Raw genomic sequence first — 26,875 nt, 5'->3', positions numbered from 1 at the left:
GCACTCACTGAAATGTTCAGGTGGTCCTGAAGTAGTCAGAGTTCTGACGCAGTCCTCCAATTTGCTTTTCTTCACATCCAAATTAAATCAAATAAAATGCTTTTGGTGTGTAAAATCCTTTTAAATGTCGGTGGGAGACACGACGTCTGAGCAAACAACAGCAGGAATATGAAACATGAGAGCCCAGGGGGAGCACAGCTGAAAATGGATGAACGTGAACTTTTAACGTGGACTCCATCCAGCAGAATGTAATGGACAGCGAAGACAGCAGGAGCAGATTGAGATGTTCTGATATTATAAAGCACTGACGCTGAGCTCAATTTGATTCCATTAACGTCTTCTCTGTTCTCAAATAAACAATTCATTTGTGCACTGAGCCGACTTAGCCATTTAAAACACATTTATGTTCATTAATCTTAAGGTGAGCAAAGCAAAGGAAATAAAAAGAATCTCAAAGTTATGTGAATAAATGACTTTTAGGAGAATACGTGGAATAAGTATAAGGAGTATAACATTTCAAGTTAAAATTCGAAAACATCTGATTAAGAACAGCTGATTATTTAGAGAGTTTGTTATCACTCAGCTAATGAATGTGAAAGGCACTATATAGTAAAAAATAATAAACAGTAAAGGATGGCAGATAAATTTTAAAGAGTAGGCCTTCTTCAGTGTCCTCTTATTGTCACTCTGGTCCTCCTAATGGACTTCAATAACAAACACAGTGTCACCAGACGCTGTACCTGATGGAGTCCATGTCATGATGTCCCCCTCGCTGATCTTCTCCAGACTCTTTGTCAGACATGACAGCTCCTTTCTCAGGTCCTCACATGAGAAATCAGAGGTGACAGTGAAGCTCGGCGACTCTCCATCAGCAGGAAGGACACAGCGAGATGAGAAAGTCTGAATAAGGAGAGAAGAGGGGACAAGATTTCAGAAACGAGACATTAAAAAGTAAGTAATGTTGATAAGAGGGTGCTCTTCTGAATTAAGGATCAGTGTGGTGGGAAGTCAGCCTGGGTTGAGATGGTGTGAATGCCTGTCATTGACTTGTTGGTTATTTATCAGAGAATATTTGGTGGAGTGTAGTGGAGCATCAGAGATTATCAACCTTAACTATCAATGAGCTTTTCATACAGGACTCCATGATAAGAGAGTCACAATAAAGGGATTGAGGGGGCAGGTGGTTTCAGAATTGACTTGGCACACAATACAAGGTGTTTGGCTTTTTATGGTTCTGAGAAAAAATTAAATTAAATTAAATTAAATGTAAAGACTAACACTTGTAGGGAGAAAGCTCTTTAATATGGTTTTATAATTGAAGGTCTGCAGCTCAGAAATGTGACTTGTGAGGAAATCCTTGGAGCATTTGTGTATTCATCATCATCATCATCATCAACCATACAAAAGAGAGAAAGCTACGGAGAGCTGAGTTATTTAGCAACCACCATGTGTGGACTGTAAATCAAGAAGAGAATCTCACTAACGTATGTGAAACACAGTCGACATCAGGACTATTGTGTGGAGTGTGAGAGAAAAACACACAAGAAAGATGGTAGATGAGAAACGAGACTGGACTGTGGGGTCTGAGCTGTGAGGAAATGCTGAAGGATTTGAATCCCATCAGTTTAAGGATGGAGACATCAGGAGGTGGCCTGGCAAAAGAGTTGGCACCATCCTTTACTAGATGTCATCTTTTACACTTCATAAAAAAATCACTTTTTCACACAGACAGCTGTAGATTCATCTGGCTGCCATGTACATGAAGTAAACAACTTTCAGATATTTGTAAAAAGAAAATTTGAAATGTTAAAGAAATATGAAAAGATGGTCTGTGTTGGGCTTAATGGCCTGTTCTTGTCATGTTGTTCAAACTCCTCAGTTCTTTAAAAATTCTCCCTAAATGTTCTCCTGTCCCACACACCTCAGTCTGATCAGACTCCCTGTGAAGTGTCGCTCTCACCTGCAGGAAGTGGAGATGGTCCTTGGTCTCTGAAAGCTCCTTCAGCTCAGCTTCTCTCCTCTTCAGCTCCTTGATCTCCTTCTCCAGTCGCTCCATGACTCCTTCAGCCTTCTCCATTTCTCTCTTTTCTTGTTCTCTGATCCTCTCAGTCAGTTTCCTGTGGGCTTCCTCAATGCACCGCATCAGAGCAGTGAAGCTCTTCTCATTTTCTTCCATCTCTCTTACCACAGACATCTGAATAAATAGGATAAAGATTTAGAATTGCATCACCTGATAAGAATAACCAATCAAGAGGCACATTTGTTGTTATTTTGATGTTGTGAAGGACAGTTTGAATTGGCTTGACTGACTGATGGTACTTTATTTGCAGAAGGGAGGTCAGTTGCAGACTGCCACCCACACAATATGTTCCCTCCATTATGCTGAGTAACATCATCACTCTGCTGATGCTGCTATTAATGAAACTGCAGAACTTTATGAGATACGCAGTCATGAAAGGCTTCCTTGTGAAGGATGTTGAGAGCCAATGACAGGAGCTGCTGTGGACACTTGTACTGTCTTGTTTATGACTCCATTTGACCTGATAGTTTATATAAAATCAGCCTTTATAAAAAGGCATCTCCTGCTCGGCCTGAAGTTAGTTGTGGAGTAGGACAACACAGAAGAAGAAGAAGAAGAAGAAGAAGAAGAAGAAGAAGAAGAAGAAGAAGAAGAAGAAGAAGAAGCTCAGAGTTGTGAGTCTTTATTTCCATGTTTGATGTATCTCTTCTTCATTTAGGTACTTTGAAATATTACTAATGAATTCAGCATTGTAACTATGGCTCAAACTTATACGTTGACACCTGGTGGGGTGTTCTATGTGGGATGTAAATGTGAGGTAAAAGGTGCCTGCTGTCCAGGAACACCAACCCCAAAGCTGGAGGTGTTCTGCTGTTTTTAGAAGTTTGCACATCTGGACAGTGACTCACATAACTCTGTGATAGAAGGCAAGGATGAGAAGCCCTAAAAGGTCACCTACTAACCAGCCATTAGAATGAGGAAGAAATGATAATATGAGATTAATTATTAGAGAGTTTAGATGAAGGTTTACACCAAATACAGAGAGTCTCATATGGTGTTTTGCCTTTTGGTACAGACGTGGAAAACCTCCCTGGATGGGTGGATAGGATCCTGGCCAGAACAGGGATTGAAGGAGACAGTTGTCATTTTAAAATGTGTGGAAAAGTTACGATCAGAGTTAGGATCGGACCACCAGTACTGCAGAACAATTTAAAGACGTTGGTAAAAAGCTGAGGAGCAGTAGTGACAAAGTGATCAGAAGTTCAGCCTATGCCACACATAAGACTGGGGAAAATAGATAGATAGATAGATAGATAGATAGATAGATAGATAGATAGATAGATAGATAGATAGATAGATAGATAGATAGATAGATAGATAGATAGATAGATAGATAGATAGATAGATAGATAGATAGATAGATAGATAGATAGATAGATAGATAGATTTATTCTTCATAAAGATGTATTCCAAATACACAGACACTCTTTTGAGCCAAACAAGCCAATCCAAAACAAACAAAGTTTCCAAACAGAATCCAAAGACAGTTGTTGAAGAACAAACCACAGGCTGACAAAATCCAGCAAATCGCAAAAGCATAAGGCACAGCAAAAAGAACACAAGAACTCATCAAACTCAGAGAGCACATTCACAGTTGAATCTGTGAGAGACCCTCTGAGTTTATAAGGTGGAAGGGAAGCTGCTGGTGGTGATTGGCAGAGGGTCCACCTCTTGGTGAGCCACACGCAAACCACATGAAACATAACATGGGCAGCATATAAACTAAATCAAAAACAAATAATAAAGCAGATACTCAACCAAATCAACATTAACATTAATAAATAAACAAAACAGACATGAAACAAGACTTCGAACTACATCTAGTAGAAGGAATCCTGACTGATAATGTCACAGTCATCATGTGTGTAGAGAGGGGATTTCATGCGTCAGTAATAAGCAGGAATTCTAGGAGGAAACAACAAAAGTAGATGAGCGTAGAAACATAAACCAAAGTGAAAGTCGGTCTGTGAGGTTGGCTCTCCTTCACTTCTACTTCTTCAGCTGTCACCTCTTTGTCTGGATTGGACTACACAACGTTGAGTGACAGATTGTGCCCCGCCTTCTTTCTTTGAACTAAAGACACACCCCACTGGTATGGACCGGCTGTGTTTAGTACTTTATTACACTCGGTGGATTTGCTCTGTTTAATGTGAGTCTGTGTTAAATAAATTAGATTGGATAAGTTTGGTCTGTCTGGGCACAGAAATGTGTGTGAAGACTTCTGTCTCTGCTGGATGAGAACTTTCACATAAATGAATCCTGGCAGAACAGGGCATCGGAGAGTGTGCTACCATAGACAGTCTGCCAGATCACTACAGGGTCAGAGCTACACTAGTGATTACAATGGAAGCCAATTTGGGGTTTCTGGCAATAAACCAAACTGAAATGTGAGGATGTGGTGGAAGATCTTGAAAAACTAGAAGAAACCCACTGAGATACTGGAAGAAGGGGTAAACTCCACAGAAAACTGAATGGAGGAAAGTGGATCTGAGATTCAGCAGATACCACCACTGGACAACCTTACTGTCCTTTGTGATAAAATATTAAAGCTGAAGTAAAACATTTGGAGGTGTAAGTTATGTAAAGTCTGCACTCAGTCAAACAGTGGAGATCCTTAAGCTATGGACTCTAATAAAACTGAAATATACAACAATGAACAAGAGAAGACCATTACGATTTACAGAATAAATCAAGAATAATCCCATCACTCCAAATGAGGTATTTTGCAAGAAAAGACAAGCTCTCCAATCAGAATGTAACCTCTTGATAACAAAAGAACCTGAACAACTCATCTTTAAATCGCAACATCATTACAGTGAACATGGAGAGAAGGCTAATAAGATCTTAGCTCAGCAATCAACAATTTAGAAGTTTACAACTCAATAACAAAAATTACCAGTTCAACTGGAGATAAGGTGATGAAGCCTAAAAATATAAATCACACATTTAGCAAGTACTCTAAGTCTTATATTCTACTCAGTTTAAAGAAGACAATACACAATCTGAGGAGTTGTTTGATGTAATGCAAATACGACAGCTGGACACTCTTAGTGAAGAGGATCTGGACAAACCTCTGACACTCTCGGAACTACTGGATGCTGTAAACTCACTCCAAAGAGGGAAAACAACAGGCCCTGATGGCGACCAGTGGAATTTTATAAAGACGTTTTCAACTAAGTTAGCTCCACTATTATTAGAAAAGTTTACAGAAGCTACAGACAACAAAAATCTACCCAAAAAACCTACCCAATTTTCTACACCTCCCAACCATTTCTTTTCCAGAAGAAATCCTAATCAGTCTTGAGGAGTCAGTCAACATCTCATCAACATATAAAAACATTTCAAAGAATCTCCCCTTTAAGAGTCCTAGGGTACGGCGGGAAAAGGACCTTTAAATGAATATCTCAGAAAAGGAGTTGAAGTCAGTCATGCATAGAACACAATCCAGCTCCATATGTGCGAAGAATTCAACCATCTGCCTTCGACTCTTTCATCGATCACATTTATCTCATTTAAAATTGGGAAGAATCCAACCTGCAAGTGTGGTAATCGAGCTCCAGCCTCACTGGGCAACATGTTTAGTGAGGACAACAAAGTAACATCATTTAGGGCCAAAATGTTTGAATGTTTAATCAGACAGCAGTGGGGTCACAATCACTCCTAACTCACTAACAGCTGTGGTTGGTGGGCTACCAGAGGGGCCTAAAGTGGAGGAGGACACATTGACTGTAACTGCCTTGACCACATTGTGAGCTCGTGGACTTGTCCTGCTGAACTTGAAGACCCCCAGCCCACCTGTGATAAGTCACTGGGTCACTGATGTCTGACATTTAAAAAAACAAATTCTCACTTAGAAGATCAGTTCAAAACCTTTATAAAATATAGCAAGATCTAATTAATAAAACTTTAAAATAAGCAACCATAGCAGGGGAAAAGAAAATTCCGCCTTTGTATCTATCTATTTATTTATTAATTTTTCTAAATTATTATGAATCTTGTCCCAGCTCTCGGCTCTTCTCTCTTTTTCTGGGTTGTAGTGTGAATACTGTTTCATAGTTTTTTATTTTTTGCATTTTTTTTGTTTGTTTAGATTTCTGTTTTAACTTTCTGATTTTTATTTTTTATTTTGACTTTGAAAGTCATTTGTGGTATAAGTTGAACTTGATTGTATGCAATGCTGTTTTTAAAATAAAAACAACTTAGACCATTAATGGACATTGTGCCCGCTGATCTAATTCAGAACATCAGCGTAGACCTTCAGTGTGAGTTTCTGTTAGTAGAGTTAAGTCCCCTTTAAGCAGCTGATGGAATATCAGAGGACTTTAGGGTGAAGCTGTCTGAGTGTCCACTGAGTAACACCTGGGATTCTGTCAACAGTGAAAGGCCATGAAGGACACCACACAACGTCTTCTCTAACTCTCCCTTCTCGTGTCCCTACTCATCATCACCAGTGAAGCTCTGCTGCTCTACAATTTCTCATTTATTTCTCCTCTCTTTGAAATTAAGTGTTGTCTTCCTATTCCACTCACCTTCATCTCCTCCATCGCCCTCCTCATCTCCTTCAGTGTCTTCTCTCTCTCCTCAAGTCCCCTCTTGATGTCACTCAGTGTCGCCCCCAGCTGTTTCTGTTTGTACACACAAGAGGACACGTGTGGTCAGATCAGAATTCACATTCACTTTGTGATTTCTTCTTCTCTTTCTGACTCCTGATATTTTCACATCACATTTGTTTGATATTTCATGACACAACTTAGATTTGATATAACAAACAGGGATGACAATAAAGATGAAAAGAAAGGTTTAATTTAATTGATGTAAAATCGAATTTGGGTTTGAAGAGTGCATCAAATACAGAAGACAGTTTGAAGGCACACAGGTGTGTGAGTTAGTTCTTGACGTTTAGAAGACATCACATCGACAAACTGGGAAATGTGAAGTTCACACAACACCAAAAAATAATAAAAACAAACTGGAGTGTAAAGTAAAGAAACTGGTGAAAGGCCAGGAGGACTTAAACACGTCATGTCAGTAATTATAGGATCTACAAGGCAACCTAATAGAATTTTAAGAATCAGAAATGATATTTGTATATGTTACTTACCTCAGGTGTTTTGTTTAGGTGACGGATTATTATTTTTAATAAAACTAGTGAGCTCTGCCCCCTGCTCACTTCGCTCGCCCACCCGCAGGTTTGGTTTGTGCGGCGCTTCAAACATTTAAAAGCCTGTACAGCACCTGTCCTTTCGTCTCACTGCCTTGTCTCTCTTCTCACCCAGACATCCTCTGCTCCTGTGGTGGTCCCGCTCCCGAGGCGCACCCCTATGAACAGGAAGATTTTCTTTTCTTCTAATTGAGAGACAGAACTGTCCCCTCCGACTACACACGGAGCTCGATTCACTCCTGAAAGAGACTTATGTTTGTTTGAAGTGTCTGAATAACGTTTGTCTCTAAAATCTCCTGTGTATCTGTGCCACTCTGTGACCCAAGCGTGACCGCGTATGTGGATTTTACTTTCACCAAACCACAAATCTTTTAATTCTCGCAGAGAGGCCTCTTCATTGGGAAGAAACACTACTTTACCGTGATGGCAACACGAATTAGACGATCTACAAGTCTCTGACTTAAAGTTTCACTCCAAACAATATATTCAATCTCATTTTGCTGTTCTCTTATTTCACTGAGTAATAATTTCAGATTGTTTGTGTGAATGCGATCTTTACTATCATTTTTTGTAGACTTTTGAGATGGCCAAAGTCTCCATCTTGTGGATCTTGCATCTGTGTCTCTGGACTTACAAAAAGTCTCTTCAGAAAGATCACGTCTCGTCTCTTATAACAGAGAGATGTTTATTATGTTTATGTGTTTTGGTTTCACCAGAGCCTTCAAGACCACACAGCCATCGCTGTTAAGTGGTCAGCTCAGAGATGTGCAGGTGGGTGAGCCTGTGGTGTCCTGATGATGGACTATCTGTCAGGCAGACTCAAGGACTGTGTGAGCAACACTGGAGCAGCGCAAGGAACAGGCCTGTCTGCTTTACTCTTCACTCTGCGCACCTCACACTGGAAAGAAGACAATTTCTCTTTTCTTGTATATCCACAAATCACCCAAGGAGTGTCTCAGTGGGCTTTAACAGGCCATATTTTTGAGATCCCCCTAATTCTGATTCACTAAGAAGAGAGGAAAATCAAGAAAATCGAGGTTGAATACACACACAATAGAGCTAATGTGCCAAAGCCCCAGTCCACCTAAACTGCATGTCTTTCGATTGTAGGAGGAAACCCACATGAAGACAATGAGAACATGCAAACTCCACCAGGGACAAGTCACAGTCGAAAAATAAAATGTATTTATAATATAAGGACAACTGAAGATGTACGTATTCAAGTGTATGCAGACAGACGACATCAACAGACAACACCAAAAATAAATAATAATAATAATAATAATAATAATAATAATAATAATACATTTTATTTATTTGTAGGCGTCTTTCTAAACACTCAAGGACACTGAACAATGGACAAAACACAGATTATAAACAAAAGTAAAATACAAAAGTTAAAGTCAGACAGAGTAATTGTAATCAAAGAGAACAAGCCGTCTTAAACAAATGAGTTTTACGTTTAGATTTGTAAAGTCAGAATGATTCAATATTTCTAAGCTCAGGTGGTAGTGAGTTCCAGAGTAACTGAATGCTGTGCCCCCCATGGTGGTAAGACGGACGAAGGGGACAGTCAAGTGAATGGAGGAAGAGGATCTAAGGGTACGGGAGGGAATGGCAACATGGAGGAGGTCAGGCAGATATGGAGGGCTGAGGTTGTGGAGAGCCTTAAAAGTTAGTTGGAGAATTTTGAATTGAATTCTGAACTTATGGAAGCCAGTGAAGCTTCTACAAGGCGGGAGTGATATGGTGAATAGAGGGGGTTCTAGTAATGATGAGGGCAGCTGAATTCTGGACCAGTTTAAGCTTATAAAGAGATTTGTGAGAAAGACCAAAGAAAAGGGAATTGCAATAATCCAGACGAGAAGTGACAAGGCTATGAACGAGGAGAGCAGTGGTGTGTGGAGTGATGGAGGGGCGAATACGATTAACGTTACACAGACTGGGAGATGTTATTGATGTGGGACTGAAAGGATAAAGTACTGTCAAGGATGACACCTGTGGAGAAGGGGAGACAGAGGAATTATCAATAACAAAAGATAAATGATCAGTTTTGGATAATGTTGATTTTGTACCAATGAGGAGAACCTCAGTTTGTCACTTGTTGTTATTTAATTTAAGAAAATTTGAAGAAAACCAGGATTTGATTTCTGCTATGCAATCAGTAAGTGTGGAGGGTGGAAAGGAAGCAGTAGGTTTGCTAGTGAGGTAGAGCTGGGTGTCATCAGCATAACAGTGGAAGCTAATGTTATATTTATGAAAGATATTACCAAGGGGAAGGAGGTAAGTAATGAAAAGGAGAGGCCCCAGGACAGAGCCCACCTGAAGTAACAGCGGTGGGCTGGGATGTGAAAGTTTTAAGCTGAACAAACTGAGTGCGGCCTGAGAGGTAGGATCTGAACCAGTCTAGTGGAGTGTGGGTAATGCCAATCGAAGATAATCTATTGAGAAGAGTCGTGTGACAAATAGTGTCAAAGGCCGCACTCAAATCAAGGAGGATGAGAATAGGAATTAAACCAGAATCAGCTGCCATAAGGAGGTCGTTAGTAAGTTTGAAAACTGCCGTTTCTGTACTATGGAGGGGGCGCAAACCAGACTGGAACTGTTCATACAGATTATTTGGAGATAAATGAGAATGAAGTTGAATAGTCTCTATTTTTTCAAGAATTTTGGAAATGAAGGGTTGATTAGAAATAAGACGAAAATTCCTGAAATTAGTCAGACTGGCACCAGGCTTTATCAGTATTGGGGATATTGCAGCAGTTTTAAAAGATGAAGGAACAGAACCAGTAGTGAGAGAAGAGTGGATTATAGCAGAGATAAGGGGGACCAGAGAGGGGAGGCAGGCTTTGAGCAGAACTGTAGGGAGGGGGTCCAGTTGACAGGTGGATGGCTTAGACTTACAGACGAGATCTGAGATTTCTGAGAAGGTAGGAAGCTGAAAAGAGGAAAATGAGTGCGTTGGTGGGTGAAATTCAAATAAAGTACTGGAGGATCCGTACAGAGAGACTGGTGAATCTTCTGGATTTATTCATTAAAAAAGGACATAAAGGAATTGCACAAATCAGTTGAGTAAAGGTGAGAAGGTAAAGAATCTGGGGGTGTGCAGTGCTGGATTAACCATATAAGCAAAGTAAGCACATGCTTAGGGCATCAAGGGTAAAGGGGGCACCACAAACATTTTTCATGGCCGAATTTATCACATAAATTTGTAAATTTATTAAATTTATAGCCATTTTCAAAATTTAATGAAAAATGAATAATGCCTCCCTGTACCTCCCATGGCGTCACTGTTGGTAGATGGCGCCTTACACAGTGCGTTCTGCATACTGGTGCCATCTGCGATGGGGAATTCCTGTTTCATGGCGATTCTCTTAAATGCCATGTTATGTCAAAATATTGTGAAAATAATTTGATTCATAACAATATGTTTTTATGCTTTTAAATAATAGTTAATAGTTGATTAAAAATGATTATCATGTAATTGTTGTATTTCGTGAATTATCTTTTATTTAACTTAAAATAAATTTCTAGTGCGTAGAAAGCGTTATTTTCTGTTTTAAGCAAAAAACAAAAAATCGTCCCAGTTTGAGGAAAAAATATTCTGGTAAGTCTATTTAGTTCTGTTCTTTGATATTTTTAAATTCATTTACATTATGTAAAAGTGAAAATCGTACAGCTGATTACTATTGGATAAAATTGTTTATAACTTTTTTACTAATAAGGATTTATTAACAAATTTTCACAAAATATTCTTCAAATCTTGTACTGAGAATATGTGTAAATAGATTTGCTAAATTGACACAAAAGCCATAAATAAATTAAATAATCAAAATGGTAAATCTACTGTTTTCATGTCAAAATGAAAATCATACATTTCAAAAAAACCTTTAAAATTGACCCCAAACGTTAAAATTTGTAAAATTTCAGATGCCATTTTCTCTTCAAATAATGATAAAAACGCGATCAGATCTTTATCGAAAAGCAGTGCCACACAAAATACATTTTTAAATCAATTTTGGGGTTAAAGTCAATTTCTACAGGTTTTGACAGGAGATTGGATAATTTGTAGTCCTTAGAATAATGGCAGATAAAATTAATATTTGTAGCCATTTAAGCCATTTTTTAGTCACTTTGAGACCTAAAACATCCTTAAATATGAGATGTAAAAAATTTCAAAAAAGCTGAAACAAAGTCTGCGCTAATTGATATTTTGGAATTTGGTTTGCTTCATCAAAAACTAGAGATTTTCATGAATATTTTGGTCCTCGTCTCATTTTGATACGACAATTTTCACGACCCCTAGGTACTATAACAATTAAAGCTGTTCAGTTTACGACATGGAGGCGGCAGTTTTGCAGTTTTTAATGCATATAACCGCTCTAAGCATTACATTGCCGTACGACTTTAACTGTCATGAATTTTTACCATTTTTATTATTTAATTTATTTATGACTTTTGCGTTCATTATTTAGCAAATCTTTTACACACATTCTTAATATAAGGTTTAAAGAATATTCTGTGAAAATTTTGTAACTAAATCTTTCTTAGTAAAAAAGTTATCTCTATTATGTATAGAAGCAGATGTGTTACGTAAGATTGATTATGAAGATCTAATCAAAGAGTTTGCAAGGACAAAATGTAGGAGAAAATTATTAAGATAAAAATAAAATGAAGCATACAAAAGTAAATATTATTTTCTTTCTTACTATAAGTATGTTTCGTTTAATTTTGAATTTTCTATAATAAAATAAAATTTCATTTTCTAGTTTGTTATTGTTTTAATATTTTGAATTACTAGTGTAAGGGGGCACTAAAATTACTGAGTGCTTAGGACATCTAAGGGTCTTAATCCGGCCCTGGGGTTGTGTGATATTCTGAAGTAGTGACAACAATGACTTGGTGTTTCCTTCATTGGTAGAAATCATGTGAGTGTAATAGTTAGATTTAGTTTGGCCAATACAGTCCTTGTAATAAAGTATATGGTTTTTGTACATCTCTTTGTGAACAAAGACTCCAGTTTTATTATATAACTGTTCAAGTTGCCCGCCTTTGGCTTTCAAAAGCGGAAGTTCAGGTGTGAACCAGGGAGCAGAAAAGGAGAAAGAAACAGATCAAGTTTTAATGGAGAGACAGAGTTAAGAATACCATTGAGTCCAGTGTTATAGTGTGAGACCAGTTCTTCAGGAGTGGAGAAATTATGAATGTCCATAAGGGAATCAAAACTAGAGGAAAGACAGTCTAAGTTAATCTTAATATTACAGAAAGACATGAGATGGGACAGCTTAGTATTGGAAAGTCCAAGTTTAACATTGAATGAAATAAGAAAATGATCAGTTATGTGGAGTTCATCTGCAGTACAATCAAGCAGGTAACTCCAGAACAGCAAATCAAGTCCAAGATATGTCCTTTAGAATGAGTGGGAACATCAGTGTGCTGCTGGAATCCAAAACTCTCAAGGCAGGATGAAAAGTCTCTAGTAAGAGAGACACTGATTGTAAGAGCCAATTTTAAAAAGTTAAAGTTTTGAGTTAAACTCATATTAATGTTTGCTTTACTTGAATAGAACATAATTTCTTCTATAGCCATAGACAATGGTGTAGTCTTTTTTCCCCCTATAAGTTAGTTAGAGATAGAATCTTCTTGCTATAATTGAGAAACAGTGTGATATTAAGTTTAGTTATGTTTAGAACAGGTCCCAGTAAAGAGGGATTTGATAAACCCATTTTAAGTTTACAAATGGGATAAGCGTACAGTTTTCTGACCGTTTTGAAATGGTTCAGAAATTATAAGTGACTAGTAATGATCTAAGATGTAACAAGATTAAGCTTAGAACTAAATTTTTTCTTATTATAATTTTTTCTTTTTTTTGCTATCTTAATTTTTCTTCCTTTATTTTTGTGTGAACTGTTTTACTTTTAAAATTTAACTAATATTTTGTCTGTGGAGTCATTTCTGCGCGTCAGGCCTTTGCTGAATCCCATTTTTTTGAGTTTGAGCTGCAGAATTTTAGAAACTTTGGGAAGACGCAGCTACATTTTCGTCAGAAAACTTGCCATTTTAAGGCCTTGAAATTAGAATCTACCATCTAAGGACAGAGGACAGAGGACGCTTCTGCTCCTGAACTTGTCAACGATAGAAAAAGAACTGAGTCATCACGAGGTACTGTGCTCTTACCTTCTATCACTGCGTTATCGTAATGAAAGCAAGGTCTCCGCACCTGAACTTGAGAAGATTTTAAGAGACTGTGATATTATAAAGACTTTGTGGATGATCGCTTTTGCTTTTGCCTGAGTTTTTGAAGCCTCGCTATAAGGAAATATCTGCCTTGTTGGAACGGTCCTGTTGTGACGTTTGTTGCTGTCAAGAGAAGCAGCTGTCAGTCTTTGTGCTGTTATCATGGCAATGTCTAAGCATAATTCCAGTGAAATTAGTAGTGAATTGAGTACAGACTCGAAGTCAGAAAAAGTTATCGGAGATCTTAAAGGACACATAAGTCAGAGGAAAGATAAACTTTCTGTGCTTATAGCTGAAATAAAAAGTCTTAAAGATACTCCAGAAAATCATTTAGAAGTAGCTGAAAGACTTGAAAATTTTTGCGAAACGCACAGTGAGATAGAAGAGTTGATTCAAAGGCTAATATCAATGTTAAGTAAAGAAGGCGCGATTAAGAAACAGAAAACGACATTCGCCGAAAGTTCTAAGAATTGGAACGAATTTGTTAATGTTACAAAGCTATGGCTGAAAGATGCAAATAGAGTGTTATCACATAAATCCGATGATCAGCTAGTTAAGCAATTCGAAGAGATGCAATTGCAAGAACGGAATCGCTCAAAGTCAAAGACACGAAAGACTTCTCCGCAGTTAAAGCGCGCTTTAGAAATTAAATGTGACTCTTTAGCCCAGAAAAGCGCTGCAGCGGCATCATCACCCTCATCGGCAGTCACACTTGAACGCACAGAACTTGATAGTATTCTACAAATGTTACATGAACTTAAAGCTATGGTAGAAAAGCAAGAACAACCCACAACTAGTGCACAAACCGACGCTCAAAGCTCCAGAAATGATATACTAGATGTATTAGTATGAAATCAAGCCGAATATCAGAAACATCAAGCTGAGTGTCAGAAAGCAGTCATTGAAATGGCTAAATCGTTAACCCAACAAAACAGAGCTACTACTCCAACTCCACCTCCAGCACCAGCACCAACCCCAGCGCCACGAGATGAAGTACCACACAGACAGGTTCCTTTATTTTCAGGTGACCCACTTGACTATGCAGATTTCATCAGAGCCTTTAATCATGCTGTGGGTGCTGTATTAACAAACTCACAAGATAAATTAGATTACTTGATCCAGTACACCAGAGGTTCGCCTCAAGAAATGATTAAAGGCTGTGCACGAATGTCACCAGATGAAGGCTACTCAGAAGCTAAAACATTGCTTGAAAGATATTATGGCAATGAGCTATTCGTAGCAGACGCATACCTCAATAAAGCATTGAAATGGCCTCAAATAAAGCAAAACGATGGGGAAGCTCTAAGAGATTACGCCAACTTCCTCTCTATCTGCATGAACACTATGAATGATTCAGGGAACGGTGGGGAATTTAATAACAGTAATAATGTGCGTGTTGTGTGTAAGAAATTTCCATCATCACTGAATAACGAATGGATGAGGTATGCATATAAGCTTACAAGAGACAATAAAAAGAGACCTGGCGTACCTGAACTAATTAATTTTTTGCGTGACGAAGCTGAAATGCTTCTAGACCCTTTGTTTTCACAAGGTGACACTTGTACAGATAAAAAAGAAAAGACTGAGAAAGCTAAGTATCCTCAGAAATATGGACAGAGATCGGGAAGTATTTTCTCCACAAGTATTTCCGATGTCGATGAAAAGGAGGCAAGAGAAACTTTGGTCGAAAAGACTGTTAATGATACATGTGTATTTAAAAATCCTTGTGTATTCTGTAATGGGCAGCATATCTTTGCTGAATGTAGTAAAATCAAAGAATTGCCGCACAGAGAAAGAATTAACTTTTTAAAATCTAAAGGTTTATGTTTTTGCTGTCTCAAACAGGGGCACCTTGGTAAGAATTGTAAAGAAAGAATGAAATGTCAGACATGTTCTTTTCAGCACCCAGACATCCTGCATATCAAAAAAGATCCCGGGGCAACATTTAAATCTACAGCTAGTGTGGTGACATCTACTGAAGAGGAAACAGAGTCTGGAACTTGTGCCTTCACTGGGGCCGGAGAAGAGTGTGCGCTACAAGTAGTTCCTGTAAAGGTAAAATCTAAGAGAGGCGAAAGGTATGTAGAAACATACGCCTTTATAGACCAAGGCAGTACAGTAACAGTTTGCACTGAAAGGCTCCAGAGACAATTAAACCTTCAAGGAAGAAGAACACAAGTATTTCTCAAAACTATGAATAACTATGATGATGATTCAAAAGTGCTAAGTCAAAGTTCTGTCTTATCAGATTTACAAGTCTGTGGTCTCAATGATGATAAATATATTGATTTGCCAAAGGTCTTTACACAGGTCTCCATTCCATTGGACAGAGAAAATATCCCAATACAAGAAGATACTGATAAGTGGACATATCTTAAAGAGGTACGTCTAACTCATATTGACTCTGAAGTTGATCTTTTAATAGGAATCAACTACCCAGAAATCTTCAAGGAGTCACGAACCATATACAGTATAGCCAAGGAGGTGGACCCTATGCTATGAAGACTGCACTTTGATGGGTGGTTGGTGGACCATACAAAAAGATAGATGACCTCACAGAACAAAGTGGTAAGCTACCCAAACACTCAATCAATCGTGTGTCAATAACAGAGATTGAGCATATGTTGCTGCAACAGTATAACACAGATTTTCCAGAACGCAGCTGTGAAGAAAAGGAGGAGATGTCACAGGAGGACATCAAGTTCATGCGCGTAGCCTCAGAATCTGCGAGTCTGGTAGGTGGCCATTACTCTTTAAATTTGCCTTTGAAGGATGAAACACTAAAAATGCCAAACAATCGCTGTATTGCTGAACAGCGTGCTAAAGGACTCAAAAGAAAACTGAGCAAAAATTCAGGTTTCCATGGAGACTATAAAGCCTTCATGAAAGACATTATAGACAAGGGTTACGCTGTCAAGGTACCCAAAGAAAACCTAAATAGTAACGAAGGCAGAGTGTGGTACATCCCACATCACGGTGTGTATCATCCAAAGAAAAATAAAATTCGAGTGGTCTTTGACTGCACTGCCACCTACCAGGGAATCACACTTAATGAACAATTATTAAAAGGCCCTGACCTAACTAACACACTCATTGGCGTCCTTACAAGATTCAGAAAGGAGCCAGTAGCACTAATGGCAGACATTAAGTCAATGTTCTACCAAGTTAAAGTACCAGATAGAGACACTGATCTTTTACGTTTTTTATGGTGGCCTGAAGGTAATCTAAGTAAAGACCTTGAAGAATACAAAATGACAGCACATCTTTTTGGTGCTACTTCTTCACCCAGTTGTGCTTCTTATGCTTTGCGTAGATCAGCCGAAGACTCCAGAGATACATTTCCTGAAGAAGCTGTTAACACCGTTCTCAATAACTTCTACGTGGATGACTGTTTAAGGTCGGTGACAACAGAGGAACAAGCTATAAAGCTGGCAAAGGACCTCCAAGCTCTATGCCTCAAAGGGGGTTTTCATTTGACTAAGTGGGTGAGTAACAACAGAGAAGTTTTATTGTCTATTCCTGAAGAAGACAGAGCTCATGAACAAAAGGACTTAGTCTTGAGCCACAGTCTCCTTCCCACAGAGCGTGCCCTGGGTGTCCAGTGGTTCACACAAACGGACAGTTTCAAATTTCAGATTAAGTTACAAAACAAGCCCGCTACAAGGCGTGGTATTCTGTCTGTCGTTAGCTCAGTTTATGATCCACTTGGTTTTCTAGCACCCGCCTTACTGCCAGCAAAACTTATTCTAAGAGACTTGTGCAAAGAGAAATTTGGGTGGGATGAAGAAGTAGAAGTCAAACACATTCAGAAATGGAAAAAATGGATGGATGATTTGCAGTTACTTACAGACTATAAAGTGAACAGATGCTTCAAACCTACCGGGTTTGGAACCATAAAGACAGCACAAATGCACCATTTTACAGATGCTAGTGAAGATGGATATGGCACTGTCACTTACCTTGTCTTAACTAACGAAGAGGGCAAAAAGCATTGTTCATTCCTGATGGGCAAGTCAAGAGTTGTACCATTGATGCAGGTCACGATTCCAAGATTGGAGCTGACAGCAGCCGTTGTGGCAGTTAAAATGGACAAAATGCTTAAAGGTGAGCTACAAATGCCCTTAGAAGAATCTACATTTTGGACTGACAGCACCACGGAGCTAAAATACATTTCAAATGAAAGCACTCGGTTCAAGACCTTTGTTGCCAACAGAATCTCCATGATCAGAGATCATTCACAGCCTTCACAATAGAAGTATGTCACATCTGCTCTTAACCCGGCTGATCAAGCATCCAGAGGGCTAAGCATAGAAAACTTTCTCAAAAGCACCACATGGTCACAAGGTCCAGGTTTCTTATTGAAGTCTGAAAAGGAGTGGCCAAAAAGATCAGATCAACTGAATGATCCACTCATTGAAGATGATCCAGAAGTTAAAACTTGTGCAGTCAACATGACAAAAATAGAGGAAGCAACCGAGCCTATCAACAAACTAATCACCTACTTTTCAGATTGGCATCGCTTGAAGAAAGCAGTGGCTTGGTTCCTCAAGTTTAAAGACTTAATGCTGAACATAAGAAATGAAAGAAAAACATTCCAACTAGAAGTCAGTCAGACTAAAAGTAATCCAGAAGAACAAAAATCACTCATCACAAAAAAGTATAAACTGACTCTAAAAACAAATCCAATTTCTCTAGACGATTTAGTTAAAGCTGAAACAGAGCTTACCTGCCTCAGTCAACAGCAAGAATTTCCAGAGGAATTACAGGCTTTAAAGAAAAAGACTTGTGTTAAAAAGAAAAGTCAAATCTATAAACTTGACCCGATCATACAAGATGGAATACTGAGAGTTGGAGGAAGACTCTGCAAAGCTGCAATGCCCGAAGAAGCTAAACATCCTGCAATTCTACACAAGCATTCACATGTTGCTTCTCTAATATTGCAGCACATTCATAAACGAATTGGACATTGTGGGCACAATTATGTGCTCGCACAGCTACGCCAGAAATACTGGATACCTCAAGCAAACTCAGCTATCAGAAAAATAATTTCAAAGTGCACAACGTGCAGAAGATACAACGCAAAAGTAGGTGAACAAAAAATGGCAGATTTGCCAGAAGATCGCCTAGCACCAAGCCAACCACCGTTTACAAATGTTGGAGTCGATTATTTTGGCCCCTTCCTAGTCAAAAGAGGAAGAAGCCTAGTTAAGAGGTACGGAGTAATCTTCACGTGTTTAACAACCAGAGCTGCGCACATAGAGATCGCACATAGTTTAGACACTGATTCTTGTATCCAAGCCATACTCCAATTTACCGATAGAAGAGGACAAGTTAAAATCATGCGCTCAGACAATGGAACAAATTATGTTGGAGCAGAAAGAGAGCTACGAGAAGCTATTAAAAAGTTGGAACACAAAAAAATCAGTGATGTTATGATGCAAGAACAAATCAAATGGATTTTCAATCCACCATCAGCTTCTCATCAAGGTGGAGTGTGGGAAAGACAAATAAGGAGCATAAGAAAGATCTTAAATTCAACACTAAACCAACAAACACTCGATGATGAAAACCTTCCTACAATGATGTGTAGAGTGGAATCAATACTCAATAACAGACCCCTTACAAAGATATCAGAATGACCCAAAAGGATTTGGAACCCCTCACACCCAATCACTTGTTGTTACTGAAGACAAAACCTAAATTACCACCCGAACTCGTTTCAGAAAATGAACCATACCCAAGAAGATGCTGGAAACAAATTCAATACATGGCTGATTTGTTTTGGAAAAGATGGAATAAAGAGTATTACCAATACTTCAGGAACGTCAAAAATGGCTAGCACCAAGAAGAAATTTTGAACCAGGGGACGTTGTTTTAATTGTAGATAAAGCTACACCTCGCAATTCCTGGGTAATGGGTCGAGTCATCAAGACAATGCCAGATGCCAAAGGTGCAGTCAGAAGAGTTTGTGTGCAGACCACAACCAGCACACTGGACAGACCTGTGAATAAACTGTGCCTGCTTCAAGAAACAGCCAATGTTTGAAATATGAAATTTTTAAAGTGTTTGTTTGCAGTGTTATTGCTAGTGATTTGAAAACAATAGTTAATATAAAGCTAACTGGCTCATATTGAAGTAAAGAATAGTAATTGTCTCCGCTCCTGCATAGCCAATTAGGGGCCGGAAATGTAAGAGCCAATTTTAGAAAGTTAAAGTTTTGAGTTAAACTCATATTAATGTTTGCTTTATCTGAATAGAACATAATTTCTTCTATAGCCATAGACAATGGTGTAGTCTTTTTTCCCCCTATCAGTTAGTAAGAGATAGAATCTTCTTGCTATAATTGAGAAACAGTGTGATATTAAGTTTAGTTGTGTTTAGAACAGGTCCCAGTAAAGAGGGATTTGATAAACCCATTTTAAGTTTACTGCGGTGGGTTGGCACCCTGCCCAGGATTGGTTCCTGCTTGTGCCCTGTGTTGGCTGGGATTGGCTCCAGCAGACCCCCCGTGACCCTGTGTTCGGATTCAGCGGGTTGGAAAATGGATGGATGGATGGATTTTATTTCTCCATTCTTGTTGGTGATTACTGGTATTGCATTGTGAACTTCTTGTTTATGAATTTGTTGAGCTAAAAGCTTATTAGCTTTTTCTCCGTGTTCATAGTAATGCTGTCTAGACTTATAAATGAGTTGTTCAGTTTCTTTAGTTGTTAAGATGTTAAGTTCTGAATGTAGGGCCTGCCTTTTCCTGTGGAGAGCTTCACTTGCACGCCTGGCTTGTTCTTCATCTATTCTAGTAATTTCATCTTTCTTAGCCTCTGGACACTTTCTTGGTTTCTAATTTATTTCTATGGGAAAGATATGAAATAATCTGGCCTCTTAAGAAGGCCTTTAGAGTTTCCCAGAGTGTTCCTGCAGAAACCTCTGTGGACGTGTTTGTCTCTAGGAAGAAGCTGATTTGTTTGGATATAAATTCTGTGCAGTTCTCTGTCTGCCAATAAAAGAGGGTTAAGACGCCATCTGCGAGGTGAGTATGTGAGGGGGCTTATTGATTTTAGCTCCAAGACTAGAGGGGCATGGTCAGAGATAACAATTGTGTCATATTTGCATGATTTAATTGTAGGCAGGAAATTATTATCTATAAAAAAATAATCAATTCTTGAGTAGCTATAATGCACTGGTGAGTAGAACGAATATGTTCTTGAGTTTGGGTTAAGAAACCTCCAGGGGTCTGATAAGTTGTGATCATTTAAAAACTGTGCAATTAACTTTGCAGTATTAGATGTCGTCCCCCCTGTCACAGGAGTCCTATCTAAGAGTGGATTTAAAACACAATTAAAGTCCCCAGCCATTATAATTTTATGAGTGTTCACATTGGGAATGGATGCAAATAGATTTTGCATGAATTCCTTATCATCAGCATTGGGTGCATAAACATTTATCAAAATCATTTTACTGTTATATAAGTTGCCCATGACCATCACATATCTCCCTTCAGGGTCCGACACTACATCTGATGCTACAAATGGAACTGTGGAACTGGATGGATGGATTTTAAGTTTACAAATGGGATAAGCGTACAGTTTTCTGACCGTTTTGAAATGGTTCAGAAATTATAAGTGACTAGTAACGATTTAAGATGTAACCAGATTAAGCTTAGAACTAAATTTTTTCTTATTATAATTTTTTCTATTTTTTTGCTATTTTAATTTTTCTTCCTTTATTTTTGTGTGAACTGTTTTACTTTTAAAATTTAACTAAACTTTTGAAAACGAAGATATTTTGTCTGTGGAGTCATTTCTGCGCGTCAGGCCTTTGCTGAATCCCATTTTTTTGAGTTTGAGCTGCCGAATTTTAGAAACTTTGGGAAAACGCAGCTAAACTGATATTATCCATTTGTATATTGAAATCCCCCAGAAGTATTATGTTTGATGAAACAGTAGATAAGTGTGTAAGGAAAACAGCAAAGTCGTTCAGAAAGTCATTATTTGGTTTAGGGGGCCGGTAGACAGTTGCAATGATAGTAGGAATAAGTCCAGTTAATTGACACACAAGAGATTGAAAAGAACTGAGGCAGGAACAGATAACGGCAGGACTTTCCACTTCTCACGATACATTAACGCGAGACCTCCACCTCGGCCAGAGCCACAGGGTTGAGAGATGTAAACAAACCCCGGGGGAGTTGATTTGTTAAGATGGGAAAAGTCATTGGGTGGTTGTCATGTCTCGGTTAGACAGTAAAAGTCAAACTTACGATCAGTGAGGAGATCGTGGATGAGAGGCCTACTGCTTGTGAGTGAACAGATTTTCAGCAGACCAAAGTTGACAATGGCGTTATCGTATTTAACAACAGTGTTAGCCGACTGGCCTAGGCTGGCTTACACACTGTGGTCAGCGACTCTACCTAAATTACATGGAGGACGTCGAGAACTGGACCAGATAGAGTTTATTATTATCGAACTGTCAGTTTGGATACTCCAGCGGGAACAATGGTGGATGTATCTCCGACTGGGGAGGAATACAATGTCTGGGTGGACATACAGGCCAGTCAGCGGAGGCTCAGACAGGTGAGTACTGAAGCAGGTTGGATAGTGAGCGACAGGAGGGACCAAACAAACACGAACCAAATAAACATCTGACCGGTCCACAGGTAAAGCGAAGATGAAGACAACTCAGATGTCCGGAGAACAACGCCAGGTAAGTTTCAAAGCGGGGATAAGCCTAAGAATAGTCCATACAGCCAAATCAGCAGTCAAGATAGAAATCAGTCTAGCTTTAAATGATTGAAAAATAAAACTCAACGAATAAATCTGCACGAAAGAAAATGAAAACAGCTGCTTAGTCCATTAGATTGTAAGTTAATCGTAAAAAAGTTGAAGAAGAAAGAAAGTTAAAAATCAACAGAAAGCAGCAGTAACCAGTCACACCAGCGTTCGCTCAACTGGAAGTATCTGTGTTACTTTAGTTGGTTCTTTCTAATGCACTTACAGGAAAGGCACACAACTTGTGGTTTTATTTCTCATAATTTTTAACCAAATAATTTCCCAGTAAACATCATTCATTCAGAAGCAGCTTTTAAATGTTCTCATCTCAATTCTCCTTCAGTTTTTAGTTACTTATTAAGTTTCTAGAGTCAGCACTGTGATGGCAGTTTGGTTTTCCTCACAGGTTGCCTGCACTCCCTTACAGCTCCTCTGTGTGTGTGAGACGCTGCTCTGAACTGATTGAAGTCCACTTTAGTTTTCTTACTGAATTTATGAAGAGACCCTCACAACAGCTACAGCCTTCTCCTTCACACAGTTATGGTGATGTCAACTCCCAGAATTCACCACCTGACTTTATCTTAACTAACAAGTCACAGTGAGAAGATCTCAGACTCTGAGCAGGTGAACTCCTGACTTGGTTTATGGTCACTCAGGTGGAGGTAATGCTTTGAGAGAACTCAGTTGTTTGTGGGCCATCTTGGGGATCTCATCCTGAGCTGTTTCATGACTTGCACCAGTCTCACCAGGATGGACTCCAGCAGCCAATGCTCTGAACTTGAAACATCAGGTTTATAAGGTCCAGTAAAACCTCGATTATCAGTCAGGGGTCAGGACCGAGTCTGTGACGGATAAGAGAAAACACGGAAAACAGAGCAGCTACTTTAAAAATGACATACAGTAGATTAGTTTAGAGAACAGTCGTAAAAAACTATATTAGCAAAATGAATTAATTTATATAATATTGTAATGACCAGCGTAATAAGCAAATATAACTCAGAGGTCCTGGAGTTTTCTATGTTTTACGTGGAGTCTTCGTTCCCTCACAGGCGGTGTCCTGTCTTACACTCCGTTATTTGGTTACAGAGCTCACCTCCTAAACAATCACAGAAAGCTTTCCCTACCGATCAGTTGATCTCCTGCCACTCTCGTTGTGTCTTTTTGATACACAAACACTCCAGCTTATTGTCTCCTGACTCCCTGCTCCACACCTTCACTTCTCTCCTCACTTCTCCCGTCCGCCCCTCACAGAACAGAAGCCCCTCAGCCAGTCCCATCACTTACAGCTTTCCGCCCTTTCTGCCCCCATACAGAACATCACAAGCTGCCTGCACACCACAATATATTAACACAACCTGATATAACAGAATATATAAAGAAAATGACAATGCAGAAGACCATTAACATTAATACAGAATAACGTTACTGTCACTGGTTTCCATTTTCACACATTTTTCAATTATTTCAGCATCCCACTTTCTATCGTTCACTGTTGGCCTTCCTACTCCATCATTGAAGCAATACTTGAAGAGCTGTTGCTGTTTCGTAAACGTTTAATAAGTTCAAACAGCACACACATATGTTGATAGGCCATAACAATGTATAGTAGTTTAGTTTAATTATAACAAAAGAGAAAAGCTACAAACCACCATTACAGCTGAAGGTACGTAACGGACACTGGGATTTCTGTTGTTCCAATGTGCAGAAGTCGCAGTAGTAATCAGTAGTGTCTGGCGTGCACAAGGTTGCGTTTTTGTTATTTAGTCCTGACAGTTAATCAAGTGACAGATAATCGAGTTTTACTGGAGATGAAGAGATTTCTCTGTCACATTAAATGTACAAATTCCTTAACTCAAAGTTATTCAAACAGTTTCCATTAAACATTAAACATCACTCACCTGCTTTTCTTCTCTTTCCATCTCCAGCTCGACCATTTTATGCCCGTTATGTTCAGTCATTCCACACATCATGCAAATACACATCTGATCAGTTTTGCAAAACATCTCCAGACTTTTCTGATGTTTCTCACAGAGTTTCTCCTTCAGATTTCTGTCAGGATCAACCAGCTTGTGTCCCTTCCAGGGAGGTCCTTCATAGTGAGGCTGCAGGTGAGTCTGACAGTAGGAGGCCGGGCAGGTGAGACAGGACTTCACCGCTCTGAACTTCTTACCAGTACAGAAGTCACACTCCACATCTCCAGGGCCGGCATAATTCTGAGGAGGAGGAGTAGGAGGAAGAGGAGGAGGACTGATTGTTGTCTTCTTTAATTTCTTTATGACTTCATTCAGCAGATTATTTCTTCGCAGAGCAGGCCTTGTGGTGAAGTTTTCTCTGCACTGAGGACAGCTGCACTCTTGGTTCTGATCCCAGCAGTCCGTGAGGCACTTCAGACAGAAATTGTGACCACAGGGGATGGTGACGGGGTCAGTCAGGGTGTCCAGACACACCGAGCAGGTGAACTCGTCCTGTGACACAAACAGCTGGGCTTCAGCCATCGTCAGTCTGAGGACAGGCAGGCAGAGAGAATCAGTCAGAGGAACAAGGAAGTGACTTGTGAAGAAACGAAAGTGAAAGTTAGTCTGAGCTCAGTGAGGAGGAGGAGGAGGAGATTTAAAGAGAAAGCTGAGAGCTCACAGAGAGAACATCTGAGGAGACACTGAAGGTGAACAGTTAATGTGAGACAGGAGCTCAGAGAGTGAAGACCACCAAGTGACAGAATAGATGACCTGTCACAGGGGGTCTGCTAAAGTGTCATTCACGTCAGTATTTCTTATTCATTTATTACACATTGAAGTCCACATCACACTCCACATTAGTCCTCTTTATTAAACAAATTATCTATCCCATAATAAGTTCTCATCTCCTGCTTATCAATAATGAATGTTTGTGTTTTTCTTTGTCCGTTCCAGGAATTTATCAGATTATTCAGTAAAGACCCCAACTGAAGTCCACTCTGTTTAATAAACAGAATAATATGATACATTAATAAACACAAGGGGAGTAGAAATATGAAAACATCTTAAAAACTGATAACATACAGACAGACAGACAGACAGACAGACACACACACACACACACACACGTAACACACAGCAGGCACTCGCCGCTCTCGGCTCCTTCACAGTTTTTTAGATTTTCTTGGTTATTCAAGTCGTTTTATCTCAGGATTTGTGAGAGTTAATCAGGTCTGTTGAACAGGCTCGTCTACTCCTGCACCCTACGATTAACACACACAGATCCGAGTCACACAATTGGGTATAAGTGATGCCCTGATGCCAGTCCCTCTGTAATAGTCCACCTCAGACTCTTTCCATTTAAGTACATAAGAGTGACCATGTTAATGTTTGAGATGTGCCATCTGTTGGAATGATGAATTTAACATGATGTCTCTGTTAAACACCATTTGGTGTTGGATTTGTTAAAGTAGTGTACATATTTGTGATGTACCATTTGCTGGAGTGACAAATTCAATTAATTTTATTACTACAAATGTTTGTGTTGTGCCATCTGTTGGAATGAGAGAGACATAGGAAAACAATTCACATGCAGATACACAGACACAGAGACACTTTTCCTTTTATTAAGGTGGAGAATGTTGAGAATGTAGATTATGGATCAATACACTTTATTATTAGTTTTAGTGCTATTAGCTATGAAAAGTGTAGGCCTGAGGTAACTTTAAAAGGACACCATTTATTTCAGCAGAAGGGCCCTGGCCTGCCAGCCTTTTCACAGGCAGATCTTGTTTTGTGAACGCCGGTGCTGAGCCGCTCACTGACAGAAGACAAACAAACTGCAGGCAGGGCCTTTGGCTGTGTGAGTACTGGGCAGGCTCTTAGGCCGGCACATCAAACATATAAGAACTTAATGGCATTTACATTTATTAGGGCTCAGTAATACTTTGGGCAATAACATTAAAATAAAACGCATTCTGATATCTGCCTAGTCTGAGCCACTGTATATAGGGGTTACGAGCTGATGATTGAAGGTTACGGACCTTTCACTGCACATTGATGTCTAGAAGTTAGCAGCAGCTTAGCCCTGACAGACGAGTGAGGCTTTTATATGAGCACACAGATATGTTAGATTAGCAAGTAGGTTTATATGCCAGTGCTTCTTTGTATGTCCTAATGATAATAAATAAAGTTACAGCAGAACATATTAGTTAGCTTATTTAATCAGTTGTTAAAGGCTTGTCTTTTTTCCTTCTTTCAAGCATGAAGCTCCGTGTCGAGGCTCTCCGCAGTTTGGCCCTCATCAGTGAAGCTGCGCGCTGCCGCTTACTGGCACAGTTGCCATTTATTTTAGCCTTACAGCAGTGGGGCTCAACCTGTGGAGCGAGATATCTACAAGGGGGCCGCTAAGAAAAAATGGAAATCGAAGGAAACCTATTGTGACGTACTGTAATTAATGTTTTCTGTTTACTCTCTTTAGAGCAGGCTCTGCATTTTTACAGATACATAGAAAGACAGAAGGTGTGTGCACAGGGGAGGGAGGAGAGAGGAAGGAAGGGGGTGTGGGGACGTTAGGAGAGAGAAAGTCTAAAGAGTCAACAGTGAATGAAAAACGGGTAAAGACACAACACATAGTGACATTTCATTGCTTTATAGGTGTGCCTAGCGACCCTAAAGAGCA

At 39.3% G+C, this 26,875-nt stretch overlaps 2 protein-coding genes across 2 annotated transcripts in view; one reads left to right on the top strand and one right to left on the bottom strand.

The window, feature by feature from the left end:
- LOC114643414 (uncharacterized) overlaps positions 1–26,875 on the top strand; it is a 1,023,859-nt gene that overhangs the window by 138,891 nt on the left and 858,093 nt on the right. The gene's annotated exons all lie outside the window — the stretch shown is intronic.
- On the bottom strand, positions 682–24,796 carry LOC114644006 (E3 ubiquitin/ISG15 ligase TRIM25-like). Its single transcript, XM_051927976.1, has 4 exons — positions 24,139–24,796; positions 6,610–6,705; positions 1,961–2,194; positions 682–900 (listed from the first exon to the last, which is right to left on the bottom strand). Exons 1-4 carry the CDS (start codon positions 24,733–24,735, stop codon positions 697–699), a joined length of 1,131 nt encoding a protein of 376 aa, XP_051783936.1. The 5' UTR covers positions 24,736–24,796; the 3' UTR covers positions 682–696.

This window comes from Erpetoichthys calabaricus, chromosome 5 (genome assembly GCF_900747795.2).
Source record: "Erpetoichthys calabaricus chromosome 5, fErpCal1.3, whole genome shotgun sequence".
In the NCBI taxonomy this organism is placed as follows: domain Eukaryota; kingdom Metazoa; phylum Chordata; class Cladistia; order Polypteriformes; family Polypteridae; genus Erpetoichthys; species Erpetoichthys calabaricus.
Note: the sequence above shows the minus strand (reverse complement) of the source record. Positions and strands in the feature narration are given on the sequence as shown.